The sequence below is a fragment of the Silurus aristotelis genome, assembly GCF_946808225.1.
Source record: "Silurus aristotelis genome assembly, chromosome: 1".
In the NCBI taxonomy this organism is placed as follows: Eukaryota; Metazoa; Chordata; class Actinopteri; order Siluriformes; family Siluridae; genus Silurus; species Silurus aristotelis.
Genome location: NC_139574.1, coordinates 4,728,006 through 4,754,270, shown reverse-complemented (window position 1 = coordinate 4,754,270; position 26,265 = coordinate 4,728,006). Strand labels below are relative to the sequence as shown.

Sequence of the window (26,265 nt, the reverse complement as noted above, 5' to 3'; positions counted from 1 at the left end):
CACACACACACACACACACTAATACACACACACACACACTAATACACACACACACACACTAATACACACACACACACACACACTAATATACACACACACACACACACACACACACTAATATACACACACACACACACACACACACACACACACACACACACACACACACACACACACACACACACACTAATATACACACACACACACACACACACACACACACACACACACACACACTAATATACACACACACACACACTAATATACACACACACACACACTAATATACACACACACACACACACACACACACACACACACTAATATACACACACACACACACACACACACACTAATATACACACACACACACACACACACACACTAATATACACACACACACACACACACACACTAATATACACACACACACACACACACACACTAATATACACACACACACACACACACACACACACACACACACACACACTAATATACACACACACACACACACACACTAATATACACACACACACACACACACACACACACTAATATACACACACACACACACACACACACACACTAATATACACACACACACACACACACACACACACACACACACACACACACACACACTAATATACACACACACACACACACACACTAATATACACACACACACACACACTAATATACACACACACACACACACTAATATACACACACACACACACACTAATATACACACACACACACACACTAATATACACACACACACACACACTAATATACACACACACACACACACTAATATACACACACACACACACACTAATATACACACACACACACACACTAATATACACACACACACACACACTAATATACACACACACACACACACTAATATACACACACACACACACACTAATATACACACACACACACACACTAATATACACACACACACACACACTAATATACACACACACACACACACTAATATACACACATATACACACACAAATATACACATATACACACACACAAATATACACATATATACACACACACACACACACACACACTAATATACACATATACACATACACACACACTAATATACACATATACACACACACTAATATACACATACACACACACTAATATACACATATACACACACACTAATATACACATATATACACACACACACTAATATACACATATACACATATACACACACACTAATATACACATATACACACACACTAATATACACATATACACATATACACACACACACTAATATACACATATATACACACACACTAATATACACATATATACACACACACTAATATACACATATATACACACACACACACTAATATACACATATATACACACACACACTAATATACACATATATACACACACACACTAATATACACATATACACATATACACACACACACTAATATACACATATACACACACACTAATATACACATATATACACACACTAATATACACATATATACACACACATACACATATACACACACACTAATATACACATATACACACACACTAATATACACATATATACACACACACACTAATATACACATATATACACACACACACGCACACAATATATACATATATTTGTGTGTGTGCGCGCACATATGTATGTGTGTATATATATATATATATATATATATATATATATATATATATATATATATATATATATATATATATATATATATATAATATTATAGTGTGTGTGTGTGTGTGTGTGTGTGTAGAGAGAGTAAGATAAGTTTTACTCAAGCCAGCATTCTGTCTTTTTATTTTGTTCTATTATGAAGTACACCTGATTAGACAGTCAGACAGACAGACAGACACAGTCAGACAGACAGACAGACACAGTCAGACAGACAGACAGACAGTTTTTTATTCCATTATAAACTATTCTACTTGCTAAAGCAACATAATGCTGCGTTCAAAACCACACTGTACTGTTGGTCTTCATTATATGGAGTTTATAGTATAGAATATGTGGTTAAATTGTTAGTTAGTTAGTTAATTTGATCAATTCATATTCGTAAAGCCTATAATTTGCCAGTTTTGTCTATTTTATATCGTTCTTCTACATGCTGAAGCGACACAATGCTGCGTTCGAAACCACACGGAATCAAACACTTAGAGAACATTAGAAGTGTGTTTGAAGTACAGTATAGTTACAGAACACTATAATATACTTACACACGTCATACTCGAGCCTGAACTTGGTCTTTATTCTGGTGTTTATTTCCTGGTTAGTGATATTTGGAGTATAAACTCTCATACACGCTTCAGGACCGTGATGCTGCGTTCACTGGCGCGTTTACATGAACCGCAGCCCGGGTTCGAACAGAACCCAAAAGCCCGGTGCTGTGGGGGGATGTGGGGGGCAGTGTCCGGGGGTAGATCTGATGGTGAAGGTGTAGATCTGGTGTGGTGTGTACGGGGTTTGAGAGTAGGTGCAGGGCCTGCACTTGAACGCGCGGTGTGTGCGTGTGTGTGTACAGTTAAAGCGCGTATTGAACTTTGAGCTGAATCTCGAGGAGACTCGAATGGAGACAACACAAACGCGCGCACACACACTCGCACACACCACGAGGTGTGTATTCGGGCTGTTATATTACACTTTATACCCACTATCAGAGAATCTACCCCAAACCCCCCACCCTTAACACATACCCCCCCACCCCCCCAACCGGCGCAGTCAAAATAATAAACCGCCGTGTTTTTGTGTACCGGCGGCCGCAAAACGAGCGCTTTAGCTCACAAAATACTCGAGTAAATATACCGAAAACCGGGCAAAGAAACCGAAATGTAAAAGAAAAATGCTTACGGAATCGATGCGATTCTCTTTCCCCCCCTCCTTCTTCTTCTTCTTCTTCTCTTTCCTTTCCAACTTAATTCAGCAGGTAATCCGAGAGGAAACTTTTCCCAACGCGTTCACACGGACCGGATGCTCTCGGAGACAAATCTCGATCAAACATTCCTCGTTTGGTTCGGACATGGAGAGAGAAAAAAAAAGTCCAAAAGGAAAAACAAGCGAAAACCACAATAGGAAAGTTGTAGCGTTTTTACTCCATCATGGTGGCCATGTTTAAGAGGGACCGAAGCACCGCCGCCTGTCAACGCCTCCGAAAACTAGGTCCCCGCGGAGGGGTTTTGGAGTGCGGAGAAAAAAACAAAATAATAATAACAATTTTAAAAAAAGACGGGTTTAATTCTTTGTAAAGTTTAAACGATGCCCCGGGACGGTGCAGGGGTAAGACGGAGGCACGAGCGGGGAGGCCCGGAACGCCGTATAAAGCGACCGCGAAAAAGTCTGAGCGAGTGACCCTGCGGAGGGATACGCGCGAGGGCGCACTCGAGGTAAAGCGGCCGTTCGGTCGGAGCGCTCCAAAACACGGAAGTGGAGCAAACAGGCCGGATCTGCTTGTGCTCCAGGCACACAGGAAGACTACAAGGTGCGTCAGGTGTTATAGTGAAAACAAAAGTAATATAAATATGTACAAAATATACAATTTGTATATAATGAAAGAAATGGTGTTGAATTTTATTTAAAACATGTATTGCGTTAGGTATCGTTTTCTAAATAAATATAAATAAATAAAAAATGTATAGTTAAATAAATGTTTTTCTCACAGGCCCCGCCCCTATGAAGGTCTTTTAAAATTGGAATTGCAATTATGGGAAAAATGTCAATATATATACTGTCAATCGACTCAAATATTTAATCACCATTTGTCGTATGATTGTCGTATGATTATTAGATATTAATCGCTACCTAATAATTTTTTATCTCTACCTTAAATGAAGACTCGGATCAACATGCGCATGGAGAAATATTGATGCTTTATGCAAAGGTGTGTTTATTATTAGTGAAACCGAACTTAACATGGAGTATGAAGACAAAATATTCTTGTAAATGTTTTAAAGTAATCATGGTGTTTTAAATGACGTAAATCATCAGGACACCAAACGGAACCTTTGCTGTGTTTCCACACGGACGGTTTTAATTGCTGGACGTGCTGGATCAGTTTTGCTGCTTTTTATTTTGCCTCTTTTATATTTATTTATTTATATTTGTAATAAAAATGGTCACGGGAATGCGCACTACATTAATCGTGTGTTAAAATTTGTGCCTTTAAAATTCATTTTCGTTTTGACAGCACAAATATATATATATATATATATATATATATATAAACTTAAATAAATGCAGTTGAATAAAAAAAAAAAAAATCCTCACTGACCCCACTCATTTTCCATCCATGCCCACAAAACCCTGCCCCCAAGCATTGGTGGCTAATTAGCAGTGATGAGAAGATCAGTTCATTTTACTGACTTGGATCTGTGAATCTCGTTCTTCATTTTATTCATTTGAGAAGACGTTAATTCAAAAGTTGCATTTCCAATAAATCCCAAATCTACCTTGAATCATACAGAGAGCAAAAAATATAAATCAGAAAAAACTACATTTTCCAAATATGGGGAAAAAATAAGTATAATCAAGCTAATAATAAAATCTGTACCAGATATATTTAGCTCACCTTTTCTCTCCTTCCCCCTTTGCGCATTATCAACATTATTCAACATGTCATACAAATACATTTCAAATGATTATCATTGTATTACCAGGTTCAATGCTATGACTGCTACAAATGCTATTTGTGCAAATTTTATAATTCTAAAAAAAAATCTACTAGCAGGAACATGTCATTTACATGTAGGAGAAAAGCTTTATTTGAAAATGAAGGTTTGTAATGATAAACTAAATTTCTACATCCAATACAGAAAATATGAAGGGGTCACATGCCGAAGGAATGAAGGACTCAAACCGTAGAAATAAATGACACATGCAGGGCAGTTCAGTATCCTGACTTTTCTATGACAAAACTATACTGTTGTACTAGATGCAGTATTTAGTTTGAAATAGTCATAACAAGCTGGATGGTCCCTCTCCTCTTTAGTTCGGAGGACATGGTGTCCATGTTTTCCAAAAACAATAAAAATTTCAATTCGTCTGGCCACAAAACAGTTTTCAAGTTTGCCTCAGTACATTTTGAATGAGCTTTGGCCCAGAGAAGAGGGTGGTGTTTCTGGATCATGTTCACGCATGCCTTCTTCTTTGCATCATAGAGACTTAACCTGCATTTGCGGATTGAAGGGTAAAATGTGTTCACAGACAGTGATTTCTGGAGGTGTTTTTAAACCCATGCAGTGATTTCAAATTGAGTAATGACTGTTTTTAATGCAGTGTCACCCAAGGGCCTAAAGTTTATGAGCATTCAGTAATGATTTTTACCTTTGTCCTGTGCACACAGAGATTCTCCAGATTTTCTGAATTATTTGATGATACTATGTACTGTAGATTATTAGACATTCAGTGTCTTCACAAGCTGATCTTGAGGAACATTTTTCTGGAAGTGGTCCACAAATTGTTTCAGATTCGTTGCCAATTAACTCTATCGTTTTGAAATGTTCCTTCACCTGCTTCTTTTCAGTAACACTTACGTTTTCGGCTGTTGCCCCGTCTCAACTTTTTTTATTTCATTTTTTTCTAGAAGTGGTACATTTCCTCAGTTTATACATTTTATATGTTTTCTATGTTGTATTGTGAATAAAATATGGGTCTATAAGATGTGCAAATCATTGCATTCTGTTTTTATTTAAATCTTTTAACTGTTTTGTAATTGTGTTTGTAATTATATTGTTGTTTTTCATTAATTGTATTGACTGTATTTTATTTTTTTTTATTTTATGGTTTAATTGATCACTTTGTCTATTGTGTAAAATCTTTATAAAGACTTATCAGAGATGTCGCACACTGAGAATGACTAAAATCAGAATAAAGAGTTTTATAAATTGTGTTGTAATAATGGTCTTAAAGGTGATTGGTGCTTGGGTGTTCTCAGTATGAACATCATGTGCTGCACTCACGTCAGCATGGAGAAGAATGTCAAAGCGATCTTCTCAATGGCTCATGGAAATCCGACCGAGACTGCTTTAAGAAAAAAAAAAACACTCTGAGTTAACAATGTGCTCCTAATAAAGTGGTCAATGAGTGTAGTTCTGAATCTCCTTTTTAGTTATACTGCCATAGCTGGTCTTATCAAAGACCTAATTTACACCGTGATCACACTGTACATTGTCTTCAACCATTATTTAACAATAAGAATACTTAAGAATAATTAATACCTGATTTATCTTGATGCCCTTTCTCTGGCTGGAGGTCTCTTCAATTGGAGACACTCTGTGCAGCTCAGGGTGGTTCCACAACAACAGCCTAAAGATCAATAAAGTTACTGAGCAACTCAAGAACTATGAGGATGGATTTAGAATGTAATCAATATCAAGAGTCTACTATAGTTCTGTATTTAAGGACCATCACTGAACCTCAACAATGATGGAAATGTAATGAATGGACATTTGGTGTTGAGGATGAGGTTCTCTTTTAACCTCCTAAGACCTGAGCTTTGGTTTGGCTTGCATTTTAGATTTCTTCCAGTTATTTGGGGTTAGGAAGAACCAATAATTATAATAACCATATATTTTCTTTGAACATGAAGCTCTTCTTGGAAAAAAAATGATGTCACTTATGTGGACACTCGGTCTGTATCTACAGAAAACAATAAAGACACCATTGTGCACAATGTCCACGTATGTGGACACCCAGGTCGTAGGAGGTTAAGTCTGGTTTCTCTCAAGGTTTCCTCCTCATGAAAGGTTTTTCATGGGCACAGTCACCACTGGCTCACTCATTAGGAACAAACTTATACATACAAATCTTATAACCTCTGTATCTGTGTAAAGCTGCTTTGGGACAATGTCTATTGCTAAAAGCACTCTACAAATGAAAATGAATTGAAATAGTGTGCTAACAAAGGCAGGGTTTGTATTGCCTTCACTGTGTGATCTTGGAATTGAATATGTGGAACATTTCAAGCCCAATTACTCGCAAATGGGTTTCAACAGTTTGTAGCGAAATTGTAAATGGATAAAGAGTAAAAAAAAATAATAAAATGATCAAACTGGGCCATCAAGCTCTCTCTCTCACACACACACACACACACACACACACACACACACACACACACACACACACAAAAGTCTATGAAAAGGGTTAAAAGGAAAAGAGTTAAAACACTGTAATGGTGTTGTCTGTTTTTTTCCCAAACACTACTCTCTCTCTCTCTCTCTCTCTCTCTCTCTCTCTCTCTCTCTTTCTCTTTTTTTTTCTTTCTCTGCACCTGGACTGCTTCACAAATCCTCGCTAAACATCTATCACCTTTAATGAACCCTTTATTTTACGTTTCCGGGCTAAAACCGTCTTCACTGTCAGGTTAATTAGCATGAAAAACTCTTTTGTATGTGTGTGTGTGTGTGTGTGTGTGTGTGTGTGTGTGTGTGTGTGTGTGTGTGTGTGTTTGGTGTGGGGGTCGTCTGAATGAAACGCAACAGCCCTGGTTTGTGTTTCATCAGTGAGATGAATGAAAACACACACACAGCCTATAATCAACTCTCATTTAACGCAAAAAACGGCAGCGATTGATTCAATTATGTCCCAGAAAAGCATCAATTCTTCCTTTCAGGTTTTATTCTATCACATTGTGCTCTTAATTTCTGACCTAATCACCTGAAAACAAGTAGCGTCTGAGAATATATATCCACTATCTGGACAAAAGTATTAGGACACACGACTTTTCCAGCCATATTTTTTTCCCCCCAAACTGTTACCTCAGTATTGGATGAACACATTTTTTATAGGGTTTATTTGGACGCATGAAACGTTCCTTTCGCTTGAACTAGGAGACACGAACCTGTTCCAGCATGACAGTGCTCCTGTGCACAAAGCCAGCTCCATGAAGATATTCTATCCAATGGTTGGAGTGAAAGATCTCCTGCTGTGGAGCTCCAAACCTATTAAACACCTTTCGGATAAATGTGGACACTGACTGCATCCCAGGTCTTCTTACCTTCTCACCTACAGCAGTACCTGAATTTACTAACATCCTTGTATCTAAATGAGCACAAATCTCCACTGAAATATAGTGGAACATCTTTCCAGAACAGTTATTATTACTGCAAATTGGGACTAAATGTGGAATGTTGTGGATGTTCTGTATAATGACAAAGGTTGTCACAAAGCAGTTTTACAGAAATGTAAAAAAATATATTGATTTTAAATGAATACATTTATCCCTGATGATCGAATCAGTGGTGACAGTGGTCAGGAAAAAACTCCCTGAGACTTGATGAAGAAGAAACCTTGAGATGAAACATCACATTTTGACTTTCGAATGTTGTACTTGATAGAAGATTTCTTGTCTGTTGTATTTTCTGCTTTAAGACAATAATAATAAGCAGTTTTAAAACATGCTCTATTAAATGTATATAAAATTCTAAATGCAATCAGTTAAATTGTTTATTTTATTATATTATACACTATGGATAAATGTTTGTGGACACCTAAACATAAGAGTGGTATGGGTTGTGGTTTTTTTTACATCAAATTCCACATTTAGTCCCGATTTTTCTATTTTAAATAACCTTCACTCTTCTGGGAAGATGATCCCCTAGATTTTGTGGAGATTTCTGCTCTCTCAGCTACAAGCGCTATATCAGAAGATCCTTCACCATAGCAGATCTTTATGGAGCTGGCTTTGTGCACAGGGGCATTGTCATGCTGGAACAGGTTTGGGTCTCCTAATTCAAGTGAAGAGGAAAATTCCATGCAAATTCCTCCAAAGACAAAAAAGAAAAAAAAAAAGAAAAAGAAAAGTCAGGTGTGCCAATACTTTTGCCAACATAGTGTAAAAACAAGAATTTAAATTTCCTGAAGAAAATATGAGTGGTGCCCCCGCTGATGTTGCTCGCCCTGAGAGTGCAGAAATGGTAGCCCTAAAAGACTTTCATGGACGGATGAGTGGCTCATGGATGGATAACTGATTGAATTGAACAGGTTCTGAGGGAAATGAAGTCCCATGGGAACTCAGCATGGCTTAGTATCTTAGGTTAAGTGCACACACGTCTCAGGAAACACAGTTATAATACTAGGTTCGTAGTCCCTCACCTGTGACCAATCTCACGTGAAAGTGATCCGGATATGCACACCATGGGACATAAGATCCTCTCTGAGTGGAAGTTGCTGTGTCAAACCCTTGGACTGTTTAATTTTCAGGGTGAAGACATTTAAAGAAGGTTTAATGCACACCATAATGAACTGGGTACTGGATACAGCCTTCGCTCCCCCATAGCGAGGATACTGTATATAACCCATTCACTATGCATAAGCAGCTAATGGGGACTGACGTTAATCTACTGTACATCAACAGATGGTATATATGGCAGGAAAAAATTTTTTGGATTGCTTTCCAATGACAACATACTGGTGCAAGCAGTAGGGCATGGGTATCAAATCCTAAGATCCACAGGAGATTAAAAAATCTCACCTCTGTCATCAGCCACCTGATGCTCATCATGGTGCATTTGTGGCTCATAATGCCAATATATAGTACAGTCTGTACAGAAGACCCAGAAAATCATTCTGGCAATGAGGATAGTCAAGCAGTCGGGCATTAGAACCTGAGGATGAGAATGCCATGTGTGAGCTACACAATGATGCTGTCATAGGTCATGAGTTTAAATCCCAGCACCGCCAAGCTGCCACTGCTTGGCCCTTGAGTAAGGCTCTTAACCCTCAACTGCTCGGTTGTAAGTCATCCTGGATAATGGCGTCTGCCAAATGTCATAAATGTAAATGCTATGAAAGCTGGATCGTGAAACTGAATAATCTTAAAGATGGTCTCTTCAGATTAAGTGTCAATCTGGTCCACAAGTATCAGATCGGATCACTTGGTGAACTCATTAGAGGGCTGCTTTGGTATTGGGAACCGGCGGGACCCAACGCAAATCTTGCGGGAGAGGTTTTACCTTTGCCGGGGGCGGGAGTGGGCGGTCAAACAAATAAAGCGAGAGTATCAACATCCTGCAGATCCCGCTAGGTGTAATGTTTTGTTTGATTATTGTTCATTGATTGATTTCTAAGACTAATAAAAATCCCAAGATGTTTCTCGTGTCAAGTCAAGTCAAGTCAAGTTTATTTGTATAGCGCTTTTCACAACAGACATTGTCTCAAAGCAGCTTTACAGAAAACAACAGTGAAGGTGAATGGTGTGCATTTGTCCCTGATGAGCAAGCCGTGGCGACAGTGGCAAGGAAAAACTCCCTTAGATGATATGAGGAAGAAACCTTGAAAGGAACCAGACTCAAAGGGGAACCCATCCTCATATGGGTGACATCAAAAGTTTGATCATAAATCTTTCAACAATACAGAACAATTTGTGATCATCATAGATCCAGCATCAGCTTCTCCATGCCAGGGCCTTTAAACACTCGGCATCTACTTCTCCATGATCATCCATAGGTCCATAATCTTCACGAGGTGGGACGTGACTGGAGCTGGCCAAACCTCAGGATGCCTCAGGATGGGGAGAGAAAGAGAAGCAGTGGAGAGGAATTAGCGTAGCTGCTGTTCATGATATTAACAGCACAAGTTGATAATGTGCATGTGATCAGATGTTCTGGAGCACAAGGTTATGATGTGATGTGTGTGATGTGTGTTATGTGTAGGCTTTGCTAAAAAGATATGTTTTTAATCTACACTTAAACTGGGAGAGTGTATCTGAACCCCGAACACTGTCAGGAAGACTATTCCAGAGTTTAGGAGCTAAATGTGAAAATGCTCTACCGCCTTTAGTGGACTTTGCTATTCTAGGAACTACTAGAAGCCCAGAGTTTTGAGATCTCAGGGAGCGTGACGGATTGTAGCGTGTTAAGAGACTGGATAGATACATGGGAGCCAAACCATTTAGTGCTTTATAAGTGAGTAGCAGTAGTTTGTAGTCTATTCAAAACTTAATAGGAAGCCAATGTAGGGACGATAAGATTGGTGTTATATGATCGTATTTTCTTGACCTAGTAAGAACTCTTGCTGCGGCATTCTGAACGAACTGAAGCTTGTTTATTAATGATGCAGGACATCCACCTAGTAATGCATTACAGTAGTCTATTCTAGAGGTCATAAATGCATGGACGAGCTTCTCTGCATCAGATATAGATAACATATTTCTTAGCTTAGAAATATTTCTAAGGTGAAAGAAGGCTGTTTTTGTAACTTGATTGATGTGATTTTTAAAAGATAAGTTGCTGTCTAAAATAACTCCCAGGTCTTTTACCGTTGAACTAGTAGTTACAGAACAACCGTCTAAATGCAGGCTGAGATGCTGGAGCTTCTGTGTACTATTTTTTTTTGTCGTGTGTGGTGATTTACTTTAACATTGCTTTATTTATTATATCAGTTTAATAGTTTATGTCTGTTATTATTCTGTCAGTTAATCGTAGCCCTAACGTTTGCGTAAATCTTTACACAATCTTTATTGCTGTGACATAAAGTGGACAAAAAAATCGCAGGGGTGGGTGGTAATGGTCAGAAATTCAGCGAGAGAGATTAAGAAAACAGTCCTGCACAGGGCTCTATGAACCTATGGCGATTTTACTTACATAAAATTTACTTACAGTTTTTCAGTGTTTAAGTTTACGTTAAACCGTATTTATTTATAGTCAAGCCTTTTGTCAGAAGGTTTTTCTGAGGTAAATCTGGCAGAATTATGGTTAGAGAATGTTTTGGTAACCAGGGGTGGTTGGACGCTGTCATCCTCCCACTCACACACAGATTTGTTGACGGTGGAGAAGATGGCTGCCATTTGTCCCAGAGCTCCTTCTTGTCTGTGTTTTGTTCTGGTCAGAGTCCCTACTTGCACTTAAAAAAAACAAAACAACAACCACACACACAACATTTGTTGTAGTTCTACTCACTGCAGCATAAACAGACTGTATATATACTTTGTTTTTGAACACAGATAGGGGAAACCTCTCACTAATTACCCATTCATAGCCAGAGCTTGACCCTCTCCCTACTGCCACAGATTTAAGCTATGGTGTGTTTAATATAAATTAAATGTTGTTTTAAAAGCAGGGCTCCCTGACCACCAGGACACAGATGGATACCAGGCCATGTTTCCATTTTATTGACTTGTTTCATTTTTCTACGCATCATTAAATAAAGCACCCACTGATTCTGCATTATAGTGAATTGTGTTACATTTTGATTATGTATGTAATAATTAATAATTAAATCATATAATATGTATAAAAGTACTATAATTTGCACGCTATTGTGGTTGGTTATGGTGACACTCTTTCTTCCGGTCTGTGGAAAAACTTGCGTGAAACTAATCCGTAGTGCATATAATATTGGGGAGCGCTGTTTTAAAGGAGAACTTGAAATCAAGCAGAACTGGGTGAGAGCTTGTTTCCATGCAGCTGAATCTCTATTTGTGCTCGAATAATCATATGAATATATGTTTTATAAACCAGATTAACCCTTACACCAGTCTGGACACTTACATTTGCACCAGTTTCTATGTAACATTATTAAATAAAGGCCATTTTGTTTACTGTGGTTCGGACCCCTGTGTGGAAACACGCATTTATACGGATGTGAGCGGTTTGTTCGTAAAAAGCATCCGCCTGATGAATACTCAGAACATTAGGGTTCAGATTCAGGCTGTGTTCGTAAATAGTATTTATATGAATTGACTTGGAACTCCAGACCTCATCAGGGCTGACCCAGTTAACAGCAATAGGCAGTGCCATGAAAATCATTATCATGACCTACAGCAATCAAACTAAAGGTCCGTTCGATATTCCTTACCCTTTTCCTGCAAGGGGTCATGGTGAAAACAAGCTGAGAAGGTCAGAAAAGGTTTCTCTCATGGGTTCTTTGGGATTACTCTTTATCTGACCTCAGATCTGTTCACCAAGAGTGGCCCAATGATATAACCCTAAGGTTCAGTGAAGTACATATATTGAAGGTCATTGCTAAGCTGCTTTGCTTTGCTGTGTAATCGGTAAGGAGACTCTCAGGATAGTAATGCCTCTATAGTAGAAGTGGCTCCTGGAGTAAGGTGGTGCTTTGGCTGGACACCAATGGTAAAGAATGGATGGAGTGTGGTGCAGTGTGGGATGACCTGTCACATTTATGAGGTGGTTTTACAAAGATTCAAGACAAGCTCTGTTTACAAGACAGTACATTATTTATCAACCTCTACACACTATCACCTTCAAAATAAGTCCCTTGCACCGCAATAGAGTGCTCACAGCGTTCCTGCCACTTCTGAAATGTGTCCTGGAAGTCTTCTTTTTTAAATCCTGTCAAGCACCTAACGCGATCTCCGCAGTGGTGTCAAAATGGTGACCTTTGAGCGGAGCTTCATCTTCGGGAAGAGGTCGAAGTCCGCGGGAGCCCAATCTGGTGAGTAGGGTGAGTGCAGCTCATGTTGTCTATCATGCAAAGAAAAAGCCATATGTTAACATTATCCAGAGGCACCGCCATCTTGTCCTGGCCAAAGCTAATTTAAAATAACTGAGGCAAAGTGGAAAACTGACGTATTTTTCAGGGAAGGCCTTGCATATTTCAGCAAGACAAAGCTAAACTTCGTACTGCATTTATTACAATATCATGACTTTGCAGTAGAAGAGTCCAGGTGCTGAAATGGCCTGCTTGCAATCTAGTCTTACAAATACAACAAAGAAAACCCAGGACAGCTAAAATCCTGTATCAGACACAAATGGTACAACATCCCTCTCTCAAAAATTCAACAGCTGGTCTCCTCAGTTCCCAGATGTATAAGGACTGTTGTTAAATGAAGACATGATGCAACACTATGGTACACATTCTGTACATTCCTGTCCCAGCTTTTTTGATACATGGTGCAGCCATCAAATTCAAAATGATCTATTTTATATATATTTCTTATAATTATTATGATCTATTGTATAAAAATATGGGTTAATGAGATTTGCAAATCATTGCAATATATGTTTATTTACATTTTACACAGCATTACAACCTTTTTGGAATTGGACTTGTATTTAAGGTTGAAGACATCAGTCAGACCTAAGAATTGATGTAAGTTTCTTTCAGCCAGTGTTCTCTTAAAAGCTTAAAAGCTATCAGCTCCTAACACACCACATCAAGTCAAGAAGTCAAGTCAAGAGCTTCTATTGTCATTTCAACCATATATAGCTGATGCAGTACACAGTGAAATGAAACAACGTTCCTCCAGAACCCTGATGCTACATACAACAACATAAAACAACAGTAACAGTAACAGAAACACACGGCCAAGAAAAATCCTTGCCACATAAAGTGCATGTGTGCAGCATGGTGCAAACAGTGCAAAAGACAACACAAGACAGTGCAAGACAACACAGGACAGTGCAGGACAATACACAAATCACAAAATAGCTCCTCCAGTAAACCTGTCCTAACAAAATAAAGTGAACAGTAGCAGAAAAATTGAAACAGAATATTGTGCAAAAGAACAAATAGCAGCAATCCCAGAAGATGTGCAAAAAGAGCATGTAAACATTTTGCGGTAATGATTAGTGTGAGTGGTACTGAATCATGGGTGTGCGAATGACTGTATGATGTGTGTTGAGTCCAGTTTGTACAGATCCTATCAGTCACACAGTTGTGTGTAAGGTGTGTGTGTGTGTGTGTGTGTGTGTGTGTGTGTGTGTATGAGTTTCAGTTCAGTTGTTTGTTGAGAAGCCTGATGGCTTGAGGAAAGAAACTATTGCACATTGTCTGGATGTGGCGGCCCGAATACTTCGGAACTGCTTCCCTGATGGTAGGAGAGTTAAAAGTGTGTGTGTGACGGGTGTGTGTGGTCGTCCACAATGCTGTTTGCTTTGCAGATGCAGCGTGTGGTGTAAATGTCCATGATAGAGGGGAGAGAGACCCCGATGATCTTCTCAGCCGTCCTTACTATCCTCTGTAGGGTCTTGCGATCCGAGACGGTGCAGTTCCCAAACCAGGCAGTGATGCAGCTGCTCAGGATGCTCTCAATGGTCCCTCTGTAGAACATGGTCAGGATGGGGGAGGGAGATGAGCTTTCCTCAGCCTTCTCAGGAAGTAGAGACGCTGCTGGGCTTTTTTGGTGATGGAGCTGGTGTTAAGTGACCAGGTGATGTTATCCGCCAAGTGAACACCTAGGAATTTGGTGCTCTTGACAATCTCCACTGAGGATCCATCGATGATCAGTGAAGAATGGCCGCTCTGTGCTCTCCTGAAGTCACTTCATCATTTTGTAGATTTTTTTTTAATTGGTGGTTGGTGAAACTTTAAAAAATACACTTTATCCATGTTATCATGTTACTGATTTGTCCAGACTTTTACTTTTCCAGACTTTCGTTGCCCTGTTGCAAATTTTTTTAAGACATGCTGTAGCCATCAAATTCCAAATGACCCTATTTTACTTACAATTTGACATTTCCTCAGTTTAAACATTTGATGTTTTCTATGTTTTATTTTGAATAAAATATGGGTTTGTGAGATTCACAAATCATTACATTCTGTTTTTATTTACATTTTTCACAGTGTCCAAACTTTTTTTGAAATTTTTTTGGAATTTGGGTTGTACATCCAAGAGCCTATTTACTTAACAATGCAAATAGGCCTGTTTTAATTTCCTGTAGACCATCAATGAACCAATGAACCAATTCATGGTCCTGAATTGGTTCCTATGCATGGGAACTGTAAGAGGAACTATAGATTTAAAAAGAAAAACATTGTCTTCTAGGTGACAATGGATAATAGGATTAATAATGAATAATTAATCACCTCATCCCTGTATATATGGACCTCATACCCTTTTTATCTTACTGTTATTTATTGTTAATAGGCCACTTATGCACTTCTGGTTAGATGCTAACTGTATTTCATTGGCTCTGTACATGTACCTTGCACAATGACAATAAAGTTTAATCTAATCTAATCTAATAATTATTGAAGTATACGAGTGTAGAAGAGTAAAGCTTGGGAATAAAAGTCCTGGGTTGAGTAAAGAACTGTCGTATATATAAATCTACAGAATACAGCTACAGGAAAGGAGCCACAAGCTCTAGATGAGGAAGAATGACAAAGAAATCCAGCTCAGAATCAAATTTACCAAGTTTCCCAAACCTTTTTACCCAGGGACTTGAAGATCTGCACACTGAAACCACTAGAGCTGGAAATTTGTATGGCTGTAACGTGGTTTTATTAGGGTTTAATTGCACTAACCAACCAGTAGCCAAGACCCAAACAAACATGGCTTCCTGTGCAACGTAGAGGGTGTGGTCACTGTAACACTGGTGACAACACTTTCTCCTTCACTGTGAAACCTTTCACAACATAATGATAAAATATTTAAAGAAATGTTCCAAGCCCCGCCCACAGTTTCCCAGCCAATCAGAAGCAGAGTTGATGTAGTTGTTACTGGGGGAGTGCAGTCACGCTTCCTCTGGGAAGCTCATGCTCTGAAACCTCCGAAATGCTCAGAAATCAGTGCTCTGATCATATCCCACTGGACCGTCACACACTCACCATCCATCTGCTTCACCATATTGACTTTACTGTATTTATAATGATTTATCTTCAACTTTTTATTTCATTTAGTGCATAATTACTGTAAACCTTACTCTCCTGCCAGTGTTATTTCATTCACATTGGGAATATTTTATTTTTTATGTACAATTTATTTATACTTTTATACATTTATACGCAGATGCTCTGGAGAACAATCATGCCATTAAAGTACATTGAAATTAAAACTGAATAAAAACAACCGTAGAAAAGATCAACTGGTCCAACTTTTATTTGTGGCAGATTAGAAGAATTTAAGTTTTTTATGTGAAATGAGGAACATTTGTGGAATTTGGCAGACGCCCATATCCAGAACAACCTAATAATCTCATTCACACAACCGAGCCGGTGAGGGTTAAGGGCCTTGCTCAGGGGCCCAGCAGTGGCAGCTTGGTGATGCTGGGATTTAAACTCATGACCGTTTGATCAAAAGTCCAACATCTTATCCACTCAGCAACCGCCCCCAAACAGCCAATAAGGACAGAGTATTCAAAGATCAGAAAGAGTCTTGACGTATACCTACCTCTTACTCTGAGAGATGGTGGGACCAGTGGAGCAGTGCTACAAGATCTGAGGCAGCGTGGTGCAGTGTGAAGAGTGATGAGATCTTTGATGTAAGAGGGTGCTGTTTTTAACACAAGTGAATCGATGATGGAAATAAAGATTAGTCGGTATTTATCTTGGTAATTATCTTGGTAAAGGTGGCGAATGCTGATGGTTGGGATATAATAGACTGCAAATGAACAATCAGTTCAAGTGTAAAAAAAAATCTAAGCAACTCCTTTTTAAAAATTGTTTTATTTATACAGCAACAACAAAACCTCACTTTAATACGTATCAGTAAACAAGTACACCAACATTTGTTTTCTTTTTCCTCTTTTCTCTCCCTTCCCTCCCTCCCCTCCCCCACTCCCTCTTCAGAAGAAACATACTAGTGCAATCCTACATACAGCAAATACAGTTCTACAGTATGCTGACCGAGCTATAGATCATTAAGAAATTGGAGGTGAGGGCTGAGATGGGACTTAATCAAAAGAACAAAATCTGAGCAATTTCCACAAAGAAAAGATAAATAAGTCAGAGCTTCAGCTACAGCAGGTCCTGTGCAGTGGTTAGAACCTACCAAAAGTTGTCCAAGAAAGGACAGTCGGTGAAGCAGTGACAGGGTCACACCTCAGAGGCAGTGTGATGCTCTGGGTGATGTTTGGCTGTGAAACATTGCGTCCTGCATTGAGGTGGATCTTACTTTAAAACATACAACCTGCCTAACCATTGTAGCAGACCAAGTTATACCCTTTCATAGCCACGATGCATAATTCTTACAGTAGGATTACGATCTCTGCACATCAAAAAAAAAAAAGGTGTTGACCTTCCAATTTTCCACACGGTAATCTTCAGAGGTCTCAGGTTTTGATAATTCAGAGCTGTTTGGTGGCACACCTGTTTGTGGAACTAGGCAATGTTAAGCAGGACTGATGTGGACTAAAGCTACCATGGACTGATCCTGCATTCGACTAACTTGCTGCCTCTGATCTCTAAATAGGAAAAAAAAAAAAAACAAGAAAAATCCACCCAAATTTGGGAAGTTTCCTCAAATAAATATGAATTCACAGCTTGAAATAACTTCATTGTAATATTTAAACCAGACCAATCAATAAACACACATTAGTTTGTTTAAATCTCTTTATAAAGACGTATGTGTAGTTTGTGAACACCATAAGATGCTGGGAAGATGTTCCACTAGATTTTGTGCTCTTTCAGCTGCATGGTGTGAGTAAAGTCAGGTAGTGATGTAGGTGAGAAGGTGAGGAGGTCTGGGGTGCAGTCAGTGTTCACATTCATCCCAAAGGTGTTCAACAGGGTTTGAAGCTCTATAGCAGGAGATGATCTACTCCAACCAATGGAAAGCAGATCTTCATGGAGCTGGGTTTGTGCACAGGGGCATTGTCATGCCAGAATATATAAAAGTATATATATATATATATATATATATATGTATGTGATATTATATATAAAGTAAGTCATTCGATTTGTAGTGTATTATTTATTTATTGTTGGACAATCGTTTACATTTAAACTCTCTGATGATGATGATGATGATGATGATTATGATGTCTTTGATTCATTGTCTCAAAAGTCTCAATACAGGAAAATGAAAAAAGCCTGATGGGACGAGTTGATGATCTGATGAGTCCCCAGGATTTTAATTTCACTGTATTATAAATGTTTTATTTCTGCCAGAGATCAGACAGCAGTGACCGTTCCCCTGACCACTGGAAGATCCGAGCTGAAGAACTTACTCACACGTGTGTTTGTGCTCAACCAGCGCTGAACTGAACACCCGCTTCTGTGAGATGAAACACACACCGGTGAACACCTTTGGTCCGTACGGTGCTGCATGCGGAGGAGAAGATCCGCTTGTGCTCCTCAGAGACACTACTTTGTTCGCTTTTCGAGAACAGAAGTCTGTGCGTGAGGATTTTTTGCCAGGATCGGCAGAGATACTGCTTATCGAAGTCCGAGTTGCGTTTCCAGGAAGGAGCGGATCCGCTCGGCTCTGAAGATCCGGACGAGGAGGAATAATTCCTCATAACCGCATGCGTGGTGGCAAAAACGACCACACCGTAGTCCCTCCGAAGCCGATCCAGGATCTCGGTGCACTTCCTCAGGTTGGCTTCCTGCCGAGTCAGGCTGTCTCCTCCGTTAGCGTGGTCTATCCAGAAGAAGGCGGAGATGCTGTCTATGACGAGCAGGCAGAGGGCGGGCCGGCTGCACACGACTCCCTCCAGATAGTGCAGCGTGAGGAGCAGCTGGACCGAGCTGGAGCAGTGGAGCACCGAGAGCCGGCGTAGGCTGGACCGGACCACCTCCTCCATCTCGCTCTGTGGTGGTGATGAAGAGGTCAGACGGGACTCCAGGATGCTCACCAGACGCAGCATGTCGAAGTGATAGTCCGTGTCAACGAAGACGACCTCCACCTCCAGGCCTCCGCTGTGTGTGGGGAGAATGCAGCGGATCAGGAGGTGGTACAACATCTCCGTCTTACCGCTTCCTTCTACTCCGTGAAACTCGATGACGTCACCTGGGGGGGAGAAATACGAAGCGCATGGAAATCTGAATCATGAGAAATAAAGTCGGAATCAGGCAAATTTTTTAATGTGGCCGAAACGGGTTTTCATGTTTACCTGCCCAGAGCGCTCCAGAGTTTAGCGGGTGGTGCGTCAGTAATAATGGTCCGTGGGGAAACACAGTGCTCAGTGTGTAGTTAAATGGACTAAAAGAAGAATAGAGGCAAATAATTTGCCTCAATGCCTTTTTTATTCGAATTATTTGAGTTATTCGAGGAATCGTTTCAGCTCCAGAGAGATGGATTGTTTAGAAATAGGGGCAGAGAGATGGATTGTTTAGATAGATGGGTAAATGGATGGATATTTGGGCAGAGGGATGGGTGGATGAACTAGATAGATGGTTGGATAGAGGGATAAAAATATAAATTAAAGGCTAGATTGATAAATTGACCTGGTTGGATTGATGAAAAGTAGAGTCACTGAATGGATGGATAGATGGATGGTTGGATGGACTGATGCAATGTAGGCTCACTGAAAGGATGAACGCATTGATGGATGTAAGAAGGTTTACTAGATTGTTGTATGGATAAATTATTGGATGAGTGATGGATGGATGGATGGATGGATGGATGGATAAATATATGGTTTTTGGATGGATGCAAAGTCGGCTTACTAGATAGATAGATGGATGGATAGATAGATAAATGGATAGATGGATGTATATACGGTTGGTTGGATGGATGCAAAGTAGGCTTACTAGATAGATAGATGGAGGGATAAATAAATATATATTTGGACTGATAATGACAATGTAGGTTTACTAGATGAATGGATGAATGATTGGATGGATGGATAAATATATATTTGGTTAGACTGATAAAAAAGTAGGCTCACTAGATGGATGAATGGATGAATGAATGGATGGATGGATGGGTATATAGTCGGTTGGACAGATAGATTTCCGTGTCCATGGTGTAATGTAAGGCAGGTAGTATTTCTATCTCCGTTACCTTGAAGAGGACCACCGTTCACAGGAAAAACGTTCTGATCGATGTCTTCGAGCGATCGTCTCCCCTCGATCCTGGCTAAGAGCTGTAAATCAGAGAAAATGTCTGAGGAACATACTCATACAGATGTGTTACAGATGTGATTACTAGGGGGAACATTAGTCTATAAGCTCTTTAATGAAACACCTTCATATAAAGTGTATAGTGACTTATAACACACAATAAAGTGTAAAATATGTTCTTTTATTATTATTATGACCTGGTGTACAGAGAGAGATTATATAGTGTTATGGTGTTTTCCAACTTTGAACAAATAATCCTGCAACTTGATTGAAGGTTGAACAGGTGCAGGTTTACATGTACAGCTGGAAACTTTTATATTAAACATAAAAATGTAATAAAAACGAGGTTTAATGTGAGTATAAAGTGATATACCTGTGCACCGTTCTCAGCCATCCTGACCCGACCTGTCATCGCTCATCACTGGAAACCTGTGCGCATGCGCACTACACATCCCTGCCTGCTGGCTGAGAGAATCTACTTCCGGGTACATAATGAATAGCACAAGTAAAAAAAATCTAAATGCAGCATTTCGGCTTAGTTAAATAAACAAGTAAATAAAAATCGCGACTGTTATCAAAGTGATAAATAAACGAGCTTCACATTGATAACAGTGAATGCAGGCGAACTATGCAGCACGTGACGCAGTCACGTGATCTTTAGAAGGACCTCCTTGAAGGTAAAGGTAGCTGCTGCTTTTGCCTGAATAAAAATAATGTACCACGTGCGCTGACATAGATATAAGGTGCCAGGGTAGTGTAGTTTTTTTTATTTAATTATTATTGCAAACAATAATTCAACAATAATCACAAGACGGATATAAAGAAAAGAAGAGAGAAGGGGGCATGCAGATAATACAAAGGCATAGAAAAGTATAACACTGTCATTGTAAACATATTTACGGTTCCTTACAAGAATATTCAAGAATAATATACAGTACAGACCAAAAGTTTGGCCACACCTTCTCATTCAAAGAGTTTTCTTTATTTTCATGACTATGAAAATTGTAGAGTCACACTGAAGGCATCAAGGGCTATTTGACCAAGAAGGAGAGTGATGGGGTGCTGCGCCAGATGACCTGGCCTCCACAGTCACCGGACCTGAACCCAATCGAGATGGTTTAGGGGTGAGCTGGACCGCAGAGTGAAGGCAAAAGGGCCAACAAGTGCCAAGCATCTCTCGGGGAACTCCTTCAAGACTGTTGGAAGACCATTTCAGGTGACTACCTCTTGAAGCTCATCAAGAGAATGCCAAGAGTGTGCAAAGCAGTAATCAAAGCAAAAGGTGGCTACTTTGAAGAACCTAGAATATGACATTTTTCAGTTGTTTCACACTTTTTTGTTATGTATATAATTCCATATATAATTCCACATGTGTTAATTCATAGTTTTGATGCCTTCAGTGTGAATCTACAATTTTCATAGTCATGAAAATAAAGAAAACTCTTTGAATGAGAAGGTGTGTCCAAACTTTTGGTCTGTACTGTACATTTTTGATTTTCATTACTGATCTCTCTCTCACACACACACACACACACACACACACACACACACACACACACACACACACACACACACACACACACAGTGAAGGAACTAAGTAGAAATAACTATTAAAACAATAATTAATAATAATAATTTCAATATGTATATATTATTAGGCTACAGGGTACCGGTGGAAATTGGGCTACTGTTGGCCAAAGGAGGAGAAGGAGAGGAGGAAGACGTCTACAGAGACAGCAGGAAAAAGAGAAATGTAGGACAGTGGAGGTTCGGGTCGGTACTTTAAATGTTGGTACTATGACTGGTAAAGGGAGAGAGGGAGCTGATATGATGGAGAGAAGAAAGGTAGATATGTTGTGTGTTCAGGAGACCAAGTGGAAAGGGAGTAAGGGCAGGAACATTGGAGGTGTTTAAACTGTTTTATCATGGTGTGGATGGGAAGAGAAATGGTGTAGGGGTGATTCTGAAGAAAGAGTACAGTAGGAGTGTAGTGGAGGTGAAGAGAGTTTCTGATAGGGTGATAGGGTGGTAGATTTTGCTAAAAGGATGAAAATGGCAGTGGTGAACACTTATTTTAAGAAGAAGGAGGATCATAGGGTGACGTATAAGAGTGGAGGAAGGTGCACACAGGTGGATTATCTTCTGTGTAGGAGATGCAACCTGAAGGAGATTGGAGACTGTAAGGTGTTGGCAGGGGACAGTGTAGCTAGACAGCATCGGATGGTGGTCTGTAGGATGGTTTTGGAGGTGAAGAAGAAGATGAGGAGAGTGAGGACTGAAATAAGAATAAGATGGTGGAAGCTGAAGGAGGAAGAGTGTAGTGTGAGGTTCAGGGAAGAGGTCAGACAGGGGCTTGGTGGTGGTGAAGAGGTGCTGGATGATTGGGCAACTACTGCAGGAGTGATGAGGGAGACAGCTAGAAAAGTACTTGGTGTGACACCTGGAAATAGGAAGACGAGGAGACATGGTGGTGAAATGAGGAAGTGCAGGAGAGCATAAGGAGAAAGAGGTTGGCAAAACAGAAGTGGGATCGACAGAGTGATGAGAAAAGTAGGCAGGAGTACAAGGAGATGCAGCAGCAGGTGAAGAGGGAGTTGGCGAAAGCCAAGGAAAAGGCATATGAGGATCTGAGAAGTTGAGAAGTATGAGAAGTTGGACACTAAGAAAGGAGAAAAGGATTTGTATCGATTGGCCAGGCAGAGGGACGGAGCTGGGAAGGATGTGCTGCAAGTTAGAGCAATAAAGGATGAAGATGGAAATGTGTTAACTAGTGAGGAGAGTGTGTTGAGAAGATGGAGGTAGTATTTTGAGCAGCTGATGAATGAGGAAAATCAGAGAGAGAGAAGGTTGGATGATGTGGAGTTGGTGAAGCAGGATGTAGATAGGATTAGTAAGGAGGAAGTGAGAGCAGCGATTAAGAGGATGAAGAGTGTAGAATCGGTTGAACCAGATGACATACCAGTAGAAGCATGGAGATGTTTAGGAGAGATGCAGTGAAGTTTTTAACTAGATTGTTGAACAAAAATTTAGAAGGTGAGAGGATGCCTGAGGAATGGAGAAGGAGTGTACTGGTACTGATCTTTAGGAATAAGGGAGATGTGCAGACCTGCAGTAACTACGTGGGAATAAAGTTGATCAGTCACACCATGAAGTTATGCGAAAGAATAGTGGAAGCCAGGCTGAGAGAAGAGGTGACCATCTGTGAGCAACAGTATTTCATGCCGAGGAAGAGCACCACAGACACATTATTTGCTTTGAGAATGAAGATGGAGAAGTATAGAGAAGGTCAGAAGGAGGTGCATTGTGTGTTTGCGGATTTAGAGAACGCGTAGGACAGGGCGGAGAGAGGAGATGTGGTATTGTATGAGGAAGTCAGGTGTGTCAGAGAAGTATGTAAAGGTTGGTGCAGGACATGTATGAGGACAGTGTGACGGCAGTAAAGTGTGCAGTAGGAACGACAGACTGGTTCAAAGTGAAGGTTGGACTGCATCAAGTATCGGCTCTGAGCCCTTTCCTGTTTGCAGTGGTGATGGACAGGTTGAAGGACGAGGTCAGACAGGAGTCTCCCTGGACTATGATGTTTGCAGATGATATTGTGATTTGTGGTGAGAGTAGTGAGCAGGTTAAGAAGAGCCTGGAGAGGTGGAGATATGCCCTGGAGAGAAGGGGAATAAAAGTCAGTAGGAGTAAGACAGAGTACATGTGTGTGAATAAGAGGGAGGGCAGTGGAGGGGTGCGGTTGCAGGGATGAGAGGTGGAGAAGGTGGAGGAGTTCAGGTACCTGGGGTCAACAGTGCAAAGTAATGGAGAGTGTGTTAGAGAAGTGAAGAAAAGAGTGCAGGCAGGGTGGAGTGGGTGGAGAAGAGTGACAGGAGTGATTTGTGATAGAAGAGTATCTGTGAGAGTAAAAGGGAAAGTTTATACCTGCAATGTTGTATGGATTAGAGACAGTGGCATTGAGTAAAAGACAGGAGGTGGAGCTGGAGGTAGCAGAGCTGAAGATGTTGGGGTTTTCGTTGTTAGTGACGATGATGGACAGGATTAGAAACGAGTTTATTAGATGGACAGCGCATGTAGGACATTTTGGAGACAACGTGAGGGAGGTGATTGGGATGGTTTGGACATGTGCAGAAGAGGGACATGGGGTATATCAGTAGGAGAATGCTGAGGATGGAAGAAAAGAGACTGATGATCCTCTGTGGTGACCCCTAATGGGAGCAGCTCAAAGAAGAAGAATTTTATTAAGTTAATACCAATGCTGCTGGTGATGATGTATGCAGGTGGTGCGGTTGACTGTTGTGGCTACAGTGAAAGGAGACGTGTTGAATTGGGTTCATTGGGTTTCTTGCTTTGGTGATAACATTCTATCTTACTGTATAAGATTCCTGTCTGTGATGGAACGCTCTGTTCTACTGCGTTTCTCTATAATATTGGTGGTTTTAATAGCTGTGGTGGCATAATGATGGCATTAAGAGGTGGATTGACTCAGGTAGGACACCACTGAAGAACAAGGTGTAAAATACACAGCCTGACATTGGTCTTCCATGCTTGGGCATTTATTTGTGTTTAGATGTGTAATGGTGGTTGTATTAGTCTTTTGAAATATCATACTGTTATGTCACTCTTCCTGTAATGGCCGCTGCACTATGTCACTTCATGTCTCGTGTACTGTCTTCTATGATTGTATGTTCACTGTTAACTGTTGGTATACTCTCAACCGGAAACTAAATGATTGTATGCTTGCCCAGGCAAACTTGGCTAATAAAGCTGGTTCTGATGGGAAAATGAGAAAGTATAACGGTCACATTCCACCCCCTGCTGGTTAAAGCACAAAATGACAGGATGAAAAATAAACAAGTTACTAATTAGAGCTGGAGTTTTATTAAACAGAATTTGTATTTTAGTATTTAGTATATATAACGTTCATATGAAATATTTTATACTCAATATAGATTTTATAGTTTCTCACTCTCTTTCACACACACTGGTGATCAAAATTAGAGAACAATTTATAAACAATTGAACAATTCTGAAATAATGTCATCTTCACTGCTCAACAGTTGAAGGAGTTTTTGTCCTGTCAATACCATGCTACCAGAACACCTTTCCCACAAAATAAGGCATTAAAAAAAAAACCATTATTTTGCAGAAAACACACTGATCAAAATTAGAGAACACTTTCAGATACCTCCCAGTTATTGGTGTTAATCTGGAACCTGGTGCTAATTTCCTTGATTATCTGTCAACCCCTATTTAACAGCCTAACTTCCAGTTTCACTGACTCTGCAAGATGGGGGGCCGTTCTAAAGTGACTGAAAGCCTCCGGCAGTAGGTTGTCCAGATGAAGGCCAAAGGGATGAGCCTATCAGCCATAGCAAGACAAGTTGGTCGTTCCAAATCTGTGATTTCAAGAACCAGTGTGTGTGTGTGTGTGTGTGTGTGTGTGTGTGTGTGTGTGTGTATATATATATATATATTTTTTTTTTTTTTGCTGAGTGTGTATTTTCTCCATCTTGGTT

The 26,265-nt window shown here is 39.9% G+C and overlaps 2 protein-coding genes across 17 annotated transcripts in view; both read right to left on the bottom strand.

The window, feature by feature from the left end:
- Nucleotides 1-3,526, bottom strand: part of kmt2ca (lysine (K)-specific methyltransferase 2Ca) — a 191,174-nt gene extending 187,648 nt beyond the window's left edge. For 11 of the 16 annotated variants that reach the window (XM_083543037.1, XM_083543048.1, XM_083543049.1 and 8 more), the window contains exon 1: nucleotides 2,915-3,525. The gene's annotated coding sequence lies outside the window, so the exon portion shown is untranslated. Of the gene's footprint in view, nucleotides 1-2,914 lie in introns of all 16 variants that reach the window. The other 5 variants (XM_083543047.1, XM_083543040.1, XM_083543041.1 and 2 more) reach the window with 1 other exon arrangement.
- Nucleotides 3,527-18,633: 15,107 nt separating this feature from the next.
- On the bottom strand, nucleotides 18,634-21,403 carry xrcc2 (X-ray repair complementing defective repair in Chinese hamster cells 2). Its single transcript, XM_083548741.1, has 3 exons — nucleotides 21,120-21,403; nucleotides 20,688-20,769; nucleotides 18,634-19,691 (listed from the first exon to the last, which is right to left on the bottom strand). The coding sequence occupies exons 1-3, from the start codon at nucleotides 21,156-21,158 to the stop codon at nucleotides 18,928-18,930; spliced, it is 885 nt and encodes a 294-aa protein (XP_083404867.1). The 5' UTR covers nucleotides 21,159-21,403; the 3' UTR covers nucleotides 18,634-18,927.
- Between the last annotated feature and the right edge of the window lie 4,862 nt (nucleotides 21,404-26,265).

Excerpts from the sequence above, each read along its gene's own strand:
- xrcc2 (XM_083548741.1), bottom strand. The coding sequence starts at position 21,158 with ATGACAGGTCGGGTCAGGATGGCTGAGAACGGTGCACAG. Across the intron at positions 20,770-21,119 it reads TGGCTGAGAACGGTGCACAG|CTCTTAGCCAGGATCGAGGG; the intron begins GTATATCACTTT and ends TCTGATTTACAG. Across the intron at positions 19,692-20,687 it reads GAACGGTGGTCCTCTTCAAG|GTGACGTCATCGAGTTTCAC; the intron begins GTAACGGAGATA and ends TCTCCCCCCCAG.